The sequence below is a fragment of the Gavialis gangeticus genome, unplaced genomic scaffold, assembly GCF_001723915.1.
Source record: "Gavialis gangeticus isolate Ggan-Ray unplaced genomic scaffold, GavGan_comp1, whole genome shotgun sequence".
Classification (NCBI taxonomy): Eukaryota; Metazoa; Chordata; order Crocodylia; family Gavialidae; genus Gavialis; species Gavialis gangeticus.
The window spans coordinates 40,951,709-40,968,391 of NW_017728994.1; the positions used below are offsets into that span (position 1 = coordinate 40,951,709).

Sequence of the window (16,683 nt, forward strand, 5' to 3'; positions counted from 1 at the left end):
CTACGTCCACTGCTACCCCTGCATCTAAGGATTTGGTGACCTGGTCGTAGAAGGCTACCAGGTTGGTCTGACAGGACCTGCCTCTAATGAACCCATGTTGATTGCCCCTAAGCATAATCTCCCCTGCTGGCCCCTCGTGGACATGTGCCAGAATAATTCTCTCAAAGCTTCCCCAGGATTGAGCTAAAACTAAGTGGCCTATAGTTTCCCAGGTCCTCCTTCCTCCCTTTTTGAAGATGGCAACCACATTGGCCCTCTTTCAGTCCTCTGGCACCACACCAGAACACCACGAGTGCTTGTAAAGCCGTGCCAGGGGTCCCGCAATGACCTCAGCTAATTCCCTCAGTACTCTGGGGTGGAGGTCATCCAGACCAGCTGATTTGAATACATCCAGTCCCTCCAGAAGTTCCTTAACTAGATCCTCCCTGACCCTTGGCCTACGTGCGCCTCCCCTAGGGTTTAAGGGGGGCTCAGTAGGGGGCTGGTCTGGTCCCTGCTCAGGAAAATGGAGGCAAAGAAGTCGTTAAATAGGTTAGCTTTGTTGTCTGGTATGACGACCAAATTTCCTAGCGTGTCCTGCAGGGGCCCCACGTTACCCAGAACCTTCTTTTTGCTCCCTATGTATTTAAAAAAGGACTTCCTGTTGTCCTTGATCTGGGAAGCTAGTCCCAGTTCTATCTCCTCCTTGGCCTTCCTGACTGCCTCCCTGCATCCCTGAGCAGCTGCAGTATAGTCCTTCCTGGTGATGGCCCCTCCCTTCCATTGGGTGTGCGCCTCCCTTTTAGTTAGGAGACATTCCCAGATGCTTTTGGTGAGCCATGGTGGCTTTTGCGCCCTCCTGCCCCCTTTGATCTGTGTTGGGATTACCTCCCTTTGGGCTTGGAGGATTGTCTCCTTAAGAAGCGACCACTCTTCTTGGACACCTGGCTACCCTCCCCTCTGGGACCTCAGTGCCTCCCCAACTATTCTCCTTAGCCCATTGAAGTCTGCCCTCCTGAAATCTAGGGCTGCTGCCTTGCTGCAGGCCTTTGCCACCTTGCGCTGGATGGTGAATTCTAGCAGACGATGATTGCTGTCACCAGGTGGTCGAGCATCTGCAGCTCCCTCACCAGGTCATCGCCGGTGGCCAGGACCAGGTCCAACAAGGCGTCTCCCCTGGTGGGGCTGTGCACCTCCTGGGTTAGATGGAGGTCCTGCACTCTGGCTAGGAACCTACGTGAGCAGTTAGACTTGGCTGGAAAGTTCAGGTCACCCATGATGACCACATCCTTTGACTTGACTACCTCCGTGAGCTGACTCAAGAATTCCTGGTCTAACTTAAGAATTGGTGGTCATTTACTTCAGTAAGGGTGGGATTTCACCCAGTATATTACAAACTGCAGAGACATTGCTTTGAATAGTTAATGGTTTTGTCAGGGCTGTTCAGGTTATCAGTAAATGCATCTGTCTTGAGTAGAAGGCTAACAACACTTCTACAACTCTAAAAATTGCAGCTTCTGCACTGATTGTAGTTCCTATAGGTAAGCAAGTGTCCTAAAAATTGCCACACTTTTCTGTCTGAAAGCAACAATACTTAGTGCAATCTGGCTATACTCACATTGGATGTGAGTCTACTTATAGGAAAAAACAGTTTTCTTGCCCTTTGGGAACACAGTTTCTTTGTATACATGACTTTAGTTTGTGAACTTCTAAAGTTGGGCAGACTTCTAATTAATGCGCTTCAAATCCCACTGCAGTTTGGAGCACTTCAGCTCCATACAAATGTGTATAGTCCCTGCATCTGAAACACTTCAAAATGCTCATGAAGGCATGGAGCCAGAGGTCTAGAGAACAGGAATCCCTGCAAGTGTTTTGGCCTCCAGTCTCCAGAGGTTCCCAAGAACGGCTAAGCACACAGGAGAGCTCTCATTGTCTGCCCTTCCCTCCCCCTCACCAGACCCCATGAGGGATGCTGTTTTGGGAACAGAGTATTGCGAGATACTGAAGGGCACATGGTTGTTCTGGCCCCAGCCTGGCCACGCAGCAGCAGTTGCAGTGGTGGCAGCACTGACCCTAGGACTAGACCCACCACCACTGCTGCCATTACTGCATATCTGGCCAGAGGCCAGAATGACCATGTGCTCAGTGGCCAGGATAGGAGTAAGAGCTGAAACAGAGGGTAAGGGGGTGAGCAAGTGCAGGATTGGGGGCTCAGAGTCGATTGGAGGGCAGGGCATGTGCTGCAGGGGGCAGTGGTTCCAGCCACAATCTGGGCTCAGGGTTGGAGTCCAAGCCACAGCAGCCACCTACCCTCCTGCTTGTACTTGAATCCAAGAGAGGGGCTTTCCTGCCCCCATGTTGAATGGGAGGAGGAGCATCCACTGAACCCACCTGGGGTGATGTTGGTTCCTATTATGTCTTCTTCCTATATGAATTGTGATTTTTCTTTTTTTGTACTAATTCAATTCCAGTTTCCATCCTGCTCTCACTGGACAGGATTCCCAGCCACAGGGGTTCAACATGTCCAGCATGAAACCCCCAAGCCCTGGAGTTCGCAGCAGCCACAGGGCCCATAGGCTTCACAAACTTCCAAGCCTGAGAAATCATGGTTGCCATGATCCTCCAGCCCTGGGGGTGTGTGAGGCTCTCTTACTTACTCTCAAGCTTACTTCTTGCTGGTGCAGGGGGAGCCCAGAATCAGGCTGTCCTTGGACCAGTGATAAGGTACAATGGGATCTAATATGTGATCCTGCAGTTGCGCCTCCTGTGGCATGGCAGAAGGTGCGATTGTGTGGATTGCACATTCGATTCTGTTGTGCAGTGCATGTGTACAGGGGGCCTAAAATATTAACTTAAATAATTACTTAAATGTACAAATACACAATAATGTACATAGTTATAATGTGTCCCTCTGGATAATAAAAATGAGTGTTGCCAGTGAGGGAATTGAAGGCTAGGGAATCAGCAGCTGAAATAGTGGGCTATGTGAGAATGGGAAGGAAGAGAAGCAGCAGCAAGATTACCCGACTTTCGTCTGCAGATGTATAAGCTCAAAAGGTTTGGGAAATGCTGTTTTAAAGAAAGGTGCACCCTTTTTGGTTAATACAATCATTAAATCATGTAGATATACAATTAAACATAGTGTTTACCCTACATTTGGTGCATCTCTTCAGCTGCTGTCATCAGAAGTCTCTGGGATCTCGCTCCCTCTCCCTCTTCCAGCAGCTGCTGCCTGCCCCTGGGGGTGCTGCTGAAGGAACCTGCAGGCTTCTACAGCACAGCAGGGGTTAACTGCCATGTGGTGGCCCCCATGCAATGCAGCGTGGGGGCTACCACAGCGTGGCAGGTGGCCTGCGGACTGGGCAGCCCATGTGGTATATCCACTCAGAAATTTGGAGAGCCCAGCTTTAGATCAAGGCTTTCCACCGGTGATTTAATTCAGTTCACCCTGAATTTTCAACTTCCCTTGCTTAATAAGTTTTACACATTGGCCCCTTTTTTTCCTACTGATACTTCAGTGCTTTTCCATTCAGTGATCTGACCTTTCACGGTGTCAGATTTTCCTTGGCTGTGAACTGTTTAGCCATGAATCATCTTGTATTGTGGTATACTTTGGCCTTACTGTAAAGTAATTCTAGCCTGTCTCTGACTTCAATAGTTGCATATTTGCCTGCCTGAATATTTAATTTCTTAAAACGTATTTTACCTGCCCTACGTGGTTACTCCTTTTATGCTGTCTCTCTCTATTATAAGAGATATGGGCATACCAAAATTGGCATTTATTTATATTTGAAAATACTAATATAAAAACCTTGATACATGTACTGAGTCAGTTCCTCTCTCTTATTGATTTCACTAAGACATACTTGCACTTTCCTTTGCATACACGCGCAGTTTGCGTAAAACTGTACTGTTTCTTAAATAAGTTTCCCTAACTTTGAATAAGATACACCTGTAATTAGTATCTGTAACACTGATTTTGAAGATGGGATTCAGCATACACATGCCTTTTTAGATACCAGTTCAATCAGTACTTTTTAAAAAATGTGTATACTCCCTTCTTTTTTAATACATTCAATCAGCTGGATGTATTTTGTGTAGTTTTTTCAAGCTTCTTCTGACACTTTGTTTTTCAGACTTAAATAGCTTGTAAGTTAAGAATGAAAAGCATGTTATTTACAGTTAATTGTACTATGTAAATTTTAAAAAATAAGTACTTTGAACAAATACTATGATAATAACTAGCTATGCTTTGCTAGCTGCGTCTTGTTTTAATTATTGCTGTTGTTGTTCAGATAACACTGAAGTGGCATATCTAAAGACTCTGACAAAGGATGATATTATACAGTTCTATAAGGTAAGTTATATATTTAGAATTTTTTTCACTGAAAGAATACATTTTCTTAGGGTTATCTGAGTCGCAAGTTAATAGGTTTATGTCCACTTTATTAAAATAACATAACTGATGCAGATACCTCAGTACTTGGTTTTTTCAAATATACCTGCTGAGTTTAACGGGAGCTTGCACTCTGTCAGTGAGTACAAGAGGAATGTATTCCTGCCAGTTTCCTCCTCTTTTTCTACCTGTTCTTACCAAAGGCTATTCCTCTCCCTTGACCCATAATAGCCTTTGTTGTCACATCTGTTACTTTGTTCTTTCCTTTTTTTTCCGATTGAAAAGATGGTTTTGCTTATTTTTTCCTGGATGCATACAGAGCAAAAGACCTTCTCAGACTCTTGCTTCTTGCACACAGGTGTTGATATTTTCATAGTTTCATAGTGCTTAGGGTCAGAAGGGACCTAAACAGATTATCAGGTCCAACCTCCTGCCCTGGGCAGGAATTCAATTATACCTTTTATATGTATGTAAAGAAGAGATTTGCATGAATTTTACTCATGTACTGCATGCAACTCGCATTAAGATGAAAATATTTGTGTAGATGTCCAGTATGAGAAATTACAAAAACATTTACCTTGCAAGAGGTAAGCTGGGCTTCCTTCTTTTGCCTTCTAGCATATTTTAGGTTTGATGATGGACATTTTAATTATTGGTAATAAAATGTATCCCTTTAAAGAGCAAATCATGATTCAAAGAGTACTTTGAAAAGCATCGGATATCAGCACTGTGATTCTCTTATCATTAATAACATTAATAGGGATTTTTTTTGTCCCTATTATTTTTCCCTTACCTTGAATCATAAGAAACACTGTAAATTCATGCTAAAGTACATCTTCAGGATTCTTTAACTTCTGCTGTTCTCATTAAGGAAGAGCAGTTTTGCTGTTTTTCCTCAAAAATGGTTAAAATGTTCTTACTGTAAAATCTTGTAGGAATTCTCAGCAGACCATCCAAAATCCTATGGAACTAGCTGCAGCAGTGCCCACTCTCAAGGTCCTATTCTGTAGAATTAAGGGATATGGCCAACTTCCCAACAAACCCTTCTAAGCTCGTATTCCCTTATAGTTGGCCATTTACCAGAAGTCCCAAAGGGACAAAAAAGAAAAGTAAAGTACTTTCCTTGAAATTTAGAAGCCAGGTTTCAGCTGAATTTCCTAAGTATATCTAATTTTCTAGTGGTCCCTTGTCACAAATAAAAATCTCTGTTCTGTACGATTGACTTCTATGGATATAAGCTGAAGCTTTCAGAGCCATTTAGCTCTTTGGTTCTGCTGAGGTGTCATTTATGCCTCCTGCTCACTAGGAGGCATCTGATTTACTTCATACTCTTGACTGATCAGCCATCAGATGATAGTGACTTTTGGTCACTATTGACCAAGGATTGATTCATGCAAGGACAATTTATGAAAAAGAAAAAAAACCCTTACACATCCAGTAAAAATAGAAAAATAAAACTTTTTCTTTATATAATAAGCATGCAAAGGTTAAATATTGGAGACATTCATGAAAGTAGAAATTCTAAAATCACTTAATTCAGAGATGTATATTGCAGCACATTTAAAATTTCCATGCTTTTATCCCACTCAGCAGCAGAAATGTTACCTGTTCATGCTGAAAATGCATTTCTTTCAAAAAAATTAAAAAGTTGGATTTCTTCTTTTATGGTAGTACAATAGGTGGTTGGGTAGTTATTTCAGTGTTCTGGCAAAGACTGAGCTTTTTTTACTTTTTAAAATTTTTATATGGATACTGTTTTATGAGAACTAGATAAATTAAGAGCCACATATTGGGAGTTTTCCACCATAATTTGACTGATCAGTATTAATCCTTTGTCAGTGATAAATATTTGTGTTACCATCAGCCAGTTAAGTTGTTTTCCTCTAATCCGTGTGCCCTTATTGCCAAGAAGGCTAAGGGCATACTGGGCTGCATTGGTAGATGTCTTGCCAGTAGGTCAAGGGAAGTGATTATTCCCATCTATTCTGCACTGGTGAGGCCACATCTGGAGTACTGTGTTCAGTTTTAGGCCCAGGAGGCTTGTTGCTACAGAAAGGATGTGGACAATTGGAGAGAGTCCAACAGAGGGCAGTGAAAATGGTGGGGGGGCTGGGGTACATGACTTCTGAGGAAAGACTGAGGGAACTGGGCTTATTTAGTCTAAAGAGAAGACCAAGAGGGGACTTAATACCAGCTTTCAACTACCTGAAGTGGGGTTCAAAGGAGGACGGAGCTAAACTGTTCTCAGTGGTGGCAGATAAGTGAACAAGGAGCAACAGTCTCAAGTTGCAGCAAGGGAAGTTTAGCTTGGATATTAAGAAGAATTTTCTCACTAGGACGGTAGTAAAACCCTGGAACAGGTTACCCAGGGAGGTGGTGGAAGCTCCATCCTTGGAGGTTTTCAAAACCTGGCTAGACAAAACTTTGGTTGGGATGATCTAGTTGGGAATGGCCCTGAGTTGAGCAGGGGGTTGGACTAGATGGCCTCCTGAGGTCCTTCCCACCCTAACTAATCATGCATAGGACACATGCCCATTACATAAATTACTTAAATACATAGAAGCAGTTTGTTTATAAAATGACCCTATTTTAGGCTATCTGATCAATATAAAGAAAAATACTCTAACTATATTAGGAAGAAGGATTAAAAAATTTACAGTAGAAACTAATAATCAACTTTTGCTATGTTCCTTGAAACAGGAAAATTTGTAATAGCTGTTTTTCATATGCATTTCATTATAAATGTTCATTGTTTTCTAGTTTGTACTGATTGGAATTTGTCCATTTTAAGCTAGATTTCAATGGATTTGCATCAAAATAACAAATAACTACACATTTCTATGTATAGTATTATATAGTCTGAGTGTAGCAGTTCAGTAGTCAGAATGGAATTCAGTCAAGCTAGCTTATGCCAATATGACTGACTCCCTCTCTTTATCCATCTGGATCCATTAGTATAGTTTTTAATGGGAAAGGAGCCGTAAATGATTTGTACTTCAAAATATTTTAATCATTATGATCTTATTGGCTACTTCATTATCATTTTATTTATTTTTCTGTTGTGGGTCGTGCCATGTATTCCTGTTACCCTTTCTCACTAATGTAAATTTTCAGTCAATATATACTTTTTGTTTGTAGTATGTTCTGCAAAAGCCTGTGGTGTTCAGCTAGGCATTTGCTTGGTTAAAATTATCATAAGGGTCTGTTATCTCATCTGTGACCAATTCCAGTCTCTGATTCCAGATTATATTCTTTTCCTACCATGCAGGTTTAAAGTAAATTTTTCTCTTAATTGACTGCCATCTGCAGTGAGATTTAAAAAATAACTATAGCAGAATTTGATTATGCAGATTGTACCAGGCAAAGACAGCAGCTACTATGGTTAAGGCTGGATGAAGCACCTGTTTTCAGTTACTTACACTTTTCTAAAACATTTTAATTATTTGTGCTGAAATATTCCAAATTTCATTTGGTAAAGTGTGGATATTTGAGTGCAATCAAAACCTGCTTAGCTCTACTTCAGTAAGATACATGACTAAAGTTCTTGTCTCTAATATTCTGTAAGATATTTATATGGTTATCAAGTAGCTCTTTAGTCTTGTGCTCTTATGTAAACAAGAGAAAATATTGTTCAGGTATTTGCTGCAAAAGAATGTTTAAACATTGGTAGCCTTTTGCAAATGTTGCCATCTATCCATGGCATGCTGTCTAAAATTATTTAGCAACTTCACACAGGCATACTAAATACTGACCTGGGAAAATATGGTATAGTAGTCTACAGCAGTATGAGAAAACAGCAAAAATGAAGGAGAGTTTTGGGTGAATGTGTCAAACTGTTCCTTTATAACTTGTGTCTTTTGTTTACCATTTTCATTAGTCAAGGTAATTCTTACTTCACTTTCTATTTTAGCTCATATTTTACATTGTTGTTTAAAAATCTATTGCTGTTTGAATGGCATGGTGAACATTTAATGTATTTTTTTAATCATCTTGTATTATATGAAAATAGGGGGAGACTACTTAAAAATTAAAAAGAGAAAATAAATTAGTGTAAAATTCCGTAGCACTTGTTGTAACAAGTGGTGTCCTGTACAGGGGGTGCTCAATCCCTGGCCTGCAGTCCAGATCTGGCCCACTGTCCCATGCCATCCAGCCAGTGGAGGTCTCAACAGGTCCAGAAATTTGGCAGCAGGAGAGTAGTGGCTTCACTAGCCTGCTGCCAAATTTCTGGGTTAGGCACCCAATCCTAGCATGCTGTGATGGGCAGTGGGGGCACAGAGGCCCCAGGGCCCAATCCTGGCACATGGCAGCTGGGAGGGGGTGATGCCAGGGCCCAGGGCCCAGTCCTGGTGTCAGGGGTCAGAAGGAGGGCAGTTTTGGGCCTCCCAGCCCCAATCCCACTGTGCACTGGGTGGGAGGGGTTGGTGGCAGGAGCAGTGGCTCAAACTAGCCTGTGGACTGGCCTCACAGCATTCATTCATGGCCAAAAGGTTCAGCGCCAGTGCTGTACAAGATATGTGTTCTCTTGAAAACTTACAATATTGATCAGAATTGATTTTTTCCTTCTAATCATTCTATCTGTATAGTAGTATGTAGTGCACGATTATCAAGTGGTCATCTGGACTTGGGGATGGGACATCAAAATATTTGAATATTTGGGACCAATTTTTTGGGACAAAAAAGCCAGCCAAGTTTGACAATTTTCTCAGGGTTGAGGGACTTCCTTAAGGCTGCTAGAGAACTATGGTAACAGCATTGTGTAGGTTAGAAACACAGTAGGCCTTTATACACATACCTTTGTCTGCTCCGACATGCTAGAAATCCAGCACATCAGAGCAGACTCAATTAATTGAGTCTGCTCTGCATACGAGCTGACGCACACTGCGCTGCACCGCATGCAGTTGTATAAGCAGAGAAAAGAGCATCAACGCACAGAAAATGGAGTCAGTGCATTTTTTAACTAAAACACATTGAAGTTGTTTTAGTTCAGACTAAACTACCTTCAAACACCTTCAATGTGTTCTAGTTCAAAAGTGCGCTGCTGCCATTTTCTCAGCGCTGACGTGCATGTCACTGTTTATATATGCATGCACCACAGCACCGGGCACTGTAAAAGTGCCTGGCATTGCAGCACAGGCATGTGTACAAATGCCCAGTAGGACCAAAGGTGTAGGGCAAATCCTGACCCGCAAAGAAATCAATTACAGATTTCACTTCGATTTTATAGATTTTTCTTGTTCAGTGTTCCTAAATTTCCTGTAATTGAATTTCTTGTGAAACTCAGCTCTATAATGATTTAACTAGACTGGAGATCTAGTTAAATTTAAGGGATGTACCTAAATATACCACACTGACCATAACAGTATTTACCAAAAGGATGCACATTAAATAATAGTTATCCTCTGTAGTGTGTATAAAATATAGCAGATAGCTATCACTTATACACTGTTATAAAATAACTGGTCTTCCTGTTTGCTATAGGAACTGTTGGCAGTACATGCACCTAGGAGACACAAGGTATCAGTACATGTCCTTGCAAGGGAAATGGATTCCTGTAAGTATTATATTGAAAATATATATATGCACACTTTTTTATTTTTATTTATACAAGACAGCATGAAACAGTTCGAAACGCAGCACTTTGAAACAAAATTATGGAAAGAAGATACATACATGTCTTGTGAAGAAAGAGTTTTCTTGTAGCTTTTTGCTGTGCTTTTAATTCAAAAATTAGTTTGGAGAGACTTTACGTAGTTGTAGGTGTCTATCCATTATCTGTATATGAGTTTTTAGTTTCTTGTAACCTGTGTAAGGGTGAGACTTGCAATCAGGCATGAGGTGTTACCTTTGCTTCATCAAACCTAGCTGCACATGTGTTTACACACGTCAGTTATATACTAGATTTTTCTAGAAGACAAAAGGAAATAGTATTTACTAGTGCTCACAAAATCTTTACTTAATTTCTTGAGAATTTATGGTGAAGAGTCATTTAATAATATAATTAGTTGGTGGGTTCTGCTTATGTATAAATAATAAGAATATTCAGAATGACTCCTCTCAAGCCCATGTTCCAAGACTGAGACTTGGATTAGCTTGCATTTCTAAAGGAAGTGATTAAATACAAAAGTAAAAGCAGCTGTTGAATATAGGTATTTGAAAATTTACAAAATTTATGTATTTGTCTTGCTTCTGAGAACTGGTTTATTTGACAAGATAAATAAGAAATGCTGGTTTTTCCAATTTTGGTAATTTTGTTTAATAGGTCCTGTGGTTGGGGAATTTCCATGCCAAAATGATGTTAATCTGGCACCAGCACCACCTTTGCCACAGGTAAAAATGTAGATACTTAAATAACTTAACTTAAAGCTAACACAAAGAAATGGGAACAGACAAAGAGAACAAATTTCTGGATACCCTGACTGACATCATCTCTACAAATGAGGCTCAGGATTACTGTAATTTCATTGCTCTTTTACAAACATGTCTATTTCCATAATTGTGGATTTTGTTTTCAGTTGTCATCTCTTCCTAGATGCTTTATAATCAGCTTTCCAGTTGCTTTTGTCCCCATTATTCCATGACAGCAAGAGTTAATAATAGAAGATGTAACTATGCTGACTGTCTGCAGTATGAAGTAATAGTACAGCTAAGAATATATCACAGTGTTTTGTGGTAGAATTCATTTAGTTCTGTGTAAAGACTGTGTATGCATAGGGTTTGGCTAAATGTGATACCTTTTATTAAACCAACTAAATAGTTGGAAAAATTGTTCTTTGCAAACTTCCAGGCACAAACACCCTTCTTCAGGCATAGGGAAAGTCTGCTCTTGTAGTGGACATACTCTCTTTACCTCATCTTTGGAGGTTTGAAATATTAATACATTCTCCCAAGTCACATGGTATCCAATATGTAACTTTGGAGGAAGAGTTTTGATTGCCAACCATCACCATTCATTAAAACTTTGTGTAAGTAAGGATATCAAAAGAGCAGTCTCCACTGCTCATCACATTTGACATTTTGCCTAAACAGACATGGCAACATTACCTGTATATGAGTTTTTAGTTTCTTGCAACATAAGGGTAGGTCTGTAACTCAAATATCCACATTTAAAAATGAAAATACTACAGTGGCACACATGTATATACATCAATACATACTTGCTTTTCATCATAATAGAAATATAAAAATTATTCTACCAGAGGTTTAATTTTAGTGAACATCATTGATTTATCTTTGTTTTTCATTTTAAATCCCTCATGTTCAAAGTGAAGTTGACTTCTTATTTTAACTAAGATTAATCTACAATGTAACCAAACCAGAATGTTATACCAGTTGCTATTTAATCTACCCTTACATTTCTGGAAACATGACTAATTTATTTTTATCATTTAATATAATGCAAACAAAATATTTTTTAATTTAGTCCATAAGAAATGGATAGAATGTAGTTATTTATTAGGGATGTGTGAAGCAGGCCCTTTTCAACTTGGATTCCGCCCAAATCGGGGACAGTGATTTGATTCATTGATTTGGATCACTGTCCCCGATTTCAATTCATCCAAATCTGAAGGATTTGGACATAGACGCAGCTTAAAAAAATTTTTCTACATACCTTGAGGTAGCAGGTGCAGCACCTGATTGCTGTGACGCTGGGGTGCATGGAGCATCCCACTGAGGTGCAGGGGGGGGCCTCCATGTGCCCAGCGGCAAAACCGAAAGTGCTTCTGGTCCATTTCCAGGTCTGTTGCTGAGCATGCTGGGGAGCCCCCTGTGCTTCTGTGGGACACTCCATGTGCCCCAGCATCACAGCAATCATGAGCCCTTGCTACCTAGAGGTATGTAGAAAAAACATTGAAAAGCTGTCTTTGTCCAAATCTCTCCAAATCAATTAAGAAGGTTCCAATTTGATTTGGAGAGATTAATGCATCCTCTGATTTGATTCGGATTCAGAGATTCTCCACCAAATCAAATCAGGGACTGAAGCTTCTCACAGCCCTATTATTTATGCAATAACACACAAAAAGCAACAGGTTTTTTGGTAAACATAATAGACTTTGGCCATGTACAGGCATTAAATTTCTGCTGGGAAAATTGCAGCTCTCTTGGTAAAAACCAATAATGGTGGTTCTGGGAGAAAATAACCCATCTCTGACCTAGTAGAGGTCACTTACAGGAGAGCCTCCGGGTGGAATGAATGCCTATACCAGGGGTTGGCAGTGTTTTTTGGCAGTGCCAAAAACACCCACAACCTCAACTTGTAATATGTTGGTGTGCCAAGTGTGGATGGTGGGGAAACTACAAGTGGCCTGATCTGTGTTGTGGCAGTGCAACCCCTGCACCTTCCCCAAGGTGTGCATGCCAAGCAAACTGCCTTCGCATGCCATGCTGTGGCAGCCATGTCAAGGGTTGCCTGTCTCTGGCCTATTCTTTTCTCCATCACTTGATTTCTCCCAGGACCAGGAGGAGTTGAGCTGCTGGGAAATGGTGCCTATGGCTTTCCAAGGCGGGAGTGGTCTCAGGAAGCTGGGAGGAGCAGTTGGCTCCTCTCAGTTCTTCCGCAGTTCTTCCTCAGACAAAGGTCAGCTGCTCCTACACCTCCCATAGACCAGAAGGGAAGGGAAGGAACAGCCACCTGCTGTGCTCTGCCCACTTCTTGCAAGAGTTCTTGGTGTGAGGAGTGACGGGGCAGGGGGCTTTGCCACACTGTTCAGTATGTTTAGCTCGTGTGCAGTGGCAGCCACATGGAGGAGCAGTTGCTGCTTCCACTGCATAGCACTTCAGCCCTGCACCAGCAGCCCCACAGGTAGGACTGGGTGCATGGCTTTTCAAGTGCTACACAGGAGGAAGCTCCCCCCATGTGGCATCTTCAAGCCTGTGTCTGTAGCGCTGCAGGGGTCCCTGGTCTGGGAGGCAGTGGGAGGGGGCATTACCCCACTACTCCATTCCCCTAGGACCAGGAAGTGTGGAGCAGCATGCTCCCGACCTTCTCCAGGCCAGTCTGGGGAAAGCAGGGGATAGGGGAAAGTGCAGGCTGGAATGATTTGTAGCAGGGAAAATTTCCCCCACAAAAAATGAAGGCCTTTGTTTTGTGATCCAAAATATGAAGCTGAAATGCTATCCTGGGATTGAATTTATAAATGAAAATAAGGAAAATAGTTTAATTTTATATTCATCCGGCAGCATTTCAAATGATTAATATTGCATTTACTATATAATAAAATATAGTCGCAGATTGTCTAAGGTAAATCAGAAAGCTCAACAATTGTTTTTTAATGTCTTGTGTGTAAAGACAGTAAAACTGTTACTAGGAACTGATGAATCTGAATCTAAAGTGAATTGTTTCTCTCTTTTTTTTTTGTTAATGATACTGAGCAGACATGTCTTTTCCTATACGCTTCTTTGCAGCCCAGTGTGATTGAAAATATGACAGAATTTAAACGCAGTCTCCCACTCTTCCCACTGGTGAAACCACATATCAATTTCATGGCTGCAAAACTGTGAAGATTCCCAATGGATGAAGAAATGCAAATGGATCAGTACCCACATGTGTTCAGGGGGTTTTATGATCAACAAAAATATTAAATATGATTAGGATAAATTATTTGTCTTGAGAGTCTCTAATTCATTCTTGGTTTATTCAACATTAATTGCGTGCTTATGGTTATGAAGAAATAGAAAATCAGTTGTGATTGTGCGTCATTTATATTGCAGAAAAAGTGTTGAAAACCAAAATCAGCTTAAAAATAAAGACTCTTGTAAATGCATTATATTTTTTAAAATAGTATATCTCTTAATTTTCATTAACTGAATATTAACAAGCCTCCAGAGCAAACTGATTTGGCTTAAAATGTCCACCTTGTCCAAAATACCGTATAAAATAGCTCTGTAACAAATTTTATCAGGGAAAGAAAAAGCCTTGTTTGGATTTAGGAGAAAACCTTTTCATAAAAAGAAGGCTTAGACATATTTTGAAGAGTAGTGTTGAATGATACCTTTTTAAATGATCCACAATACAAGCAACTTTTGTTTTCTTTTTAAGTTTTATGTAGTTCTTTGGAAAAGAGAAACTTTGACAATAAAATAATAAATGAGGGAATTGTCTTTAACAGAAGAAGAGTAAATAAAGATACTGGCATGGTTTTAATCTTTGTACACATACTTGGGGACTTTTTATATTTAAAACTAGTAAAATGCTGGAAACACTTGGGTACCCTATCTTTTTTTTGTTACCAAGAGAATTGTGCTGGTCTCCTGACAGGGTTAATATTCTGTTCAGTTTCTCAGGGTTATTCTGAGTTACTTCCATTGTTTATATAATTTTTAAAAAATGTAATTGTTCATAATCTACATGAGGCCTCCATCAGGGCCCCTGGCTCATCTTATTGGGCCTCAGCCCAACAAAGCAAGGTAGAGTGCACATCATTTTCAGCATGTGTGAGTGCCTTTTGATATTATTGTCTTTGCTTTTTGATATAAGCATAGCCAAAGTTAAGTGTGGGGCCCTTCAGTACATCAGTGAAGTTTGCGGAATAAGGCTTTGTGGTGTAAATGCTCAGTCTTGGCCCTTTTTTCCTTTTTGCCCTTCTAATGTTAAAAACAAAACTAACACAACACAATTAGTTCAGGTTGGATCACAAAGTATTTCTTGAATTACTGAACCTGGTGATTTCAGTAAGGGGTTTGACTGAGTAAGGCTTGGCAAGATTAGGCCCTAGAATAGAAGAATTTAAAAAACAAAAAAAGCACTGTATATTGTCTTAAAATATTTTGGTAATGACTAAACATCTTGTTGGTTAAATGTATATAATTCTCTATATTTGTTCAGGCAGGACAGGATGTGCTTAAGCCCTGAGAAGTTTGTCCTGACCAGGTGAACTCATGAGTAACAGTGGTATCATTTGAGTCTCTGCCTATAATTAACAGACTCTGAATCGGAGTCCCTGACCTTTCAAACGCATTAAACACACGCATAATTTTCCTTATGAGTAGCACCATTATCTTCTGTGAGGGGAAGGGGGTTCCTTACGCAAGTAAGTTGAAACGTTGACTTCAAAGATGATATCCCTGTGAGTAAAATTCAGTGTGCTTAAAGATTTACAGGATTGTGGCCCTAAATTTATATGTATCCAGGACATGCTGATTTGATTTAATAAGTGAGGCTAGTTTGAAATGCTGTTTGAAAGAGTTACAATGCAGACTGTTTATAAAGAAAAATATTGAAATCGTATTGCTGCTTTGTGATGCAACTTATTGTTAATAGAGGTTACTAGCAGTTTTGTACTATAAAGAAAAAATATAAACACACTATGGAAAGAAAGCGGTGGTGCACTCTTTACCCTTTATCGCACTATTCATTAATATTTTGTGTATTGTAGTTTTCTTTGTCCATAATGTATTTTCTTTGTTCCTTTTAAGATAAGATTTGTAATATAGATATTAAAAATATTAACAGAACAATATAAAAATTATATTTTGGAACTTGATATTTAAACATGCTACTCTGAAAAAATAAAATATATCCTGTGTTTAAAAAAAATAATGGAAATGCAATGAATTATAACTTTTCACAAATTATATAAAAATGGAATAGTATATTTAATACAGTACTACAAATTATGTAGTCCAGAAAAGAACATTGAATATTTCTAAAATCTGGAATGGAGGTGGGAACCCATGTAGTTTGTCAGCAACTTTTAATTGCTTTTAAAGTGTTCTCCAGCATTTTACAGTTTCTGAGTTTGATACAGCGGTACAATTTGATAACTCAGGCATATTAATGGATTCATTTGAGTGGATCCAGAGCTGCAGTGTCTACAAGCAATAACAGACTACCTAGAATACACTGTAATTCTCAATTTTAGTGCTTGTTAACTAAGTTTATGTAACAAACCATAAATTATTATTAAAATATTGTCATTGCTGCAAGTGCTATTTTGAGCAGTTGATGTGGAATTGGGTGCATGTAACACAGCCAGTATGACAGAGTGCTAGAGTTATCCTGTTTACAATAAACAGTCTGAATTTAACCTTTGGAGTTTTTAATTCATTTTATTTTGATTTGCTACATACTGGGCGTATCTATACAGATATTAATGTGCAGTAGTTACTGCACATTTACTTAAGTACTTGCTTAATGAAGTACTAACTAAATGCACAGTAACTACAGTTACTGCGCAGTAGCGCCAGTGCATTGTTTTTTCATGACAGTTACTGTGCAGTAGCCAAATAACACAGCGCAATAGCTTATTAGCACCATTTTTTGACTGGCACATTACTACACAGTGTTGTTAGGCTACTGCACAGTAAGC

At 39.9% G+C, this 16,683-nt stretch overlaps 1 protein-coding gene across 4 annotated transcripts in view; it reads left to right on the top strand.

Annotated features, from left to right (window-relative positions):
- IDE (insulin degrading enzyme) overlaps positions 1 to 16,401 on the top strand; it is a 131,435-nt gene extending 115,034 nt beyond the window's left edge. For all 4 annotated transcript variants that reach the window (XM_019502638.1, XM_019502636.1, XM_019502639.1 and 1 more), the window contains exons 22-25: positions 4,275 to 4,336; positions 9,857 to 9,929; positions 10,638 to 10,705; positions 13,781 to 16,401. In XM_019502638.1, the coding sequence (XP_019358183.1) occupies positions 4,275 to 4,336; positions 9,857 to 9,929; positions 10,638 to 10,705; positions 13,781 to 13,876 (299 nt within the window). In that variant the 3' untranslated portion in view covers positions 13,877 to 16,401. The remainder of the gene's footprint in view (positions 1 to 4,274; positions 4,337 to 9,856; positions 9,930 to 10,637; positions 10,706 to 13,780) is intronic.
- Positions 16,402 to 16,683: the final 282 nt, after the last annotated feature.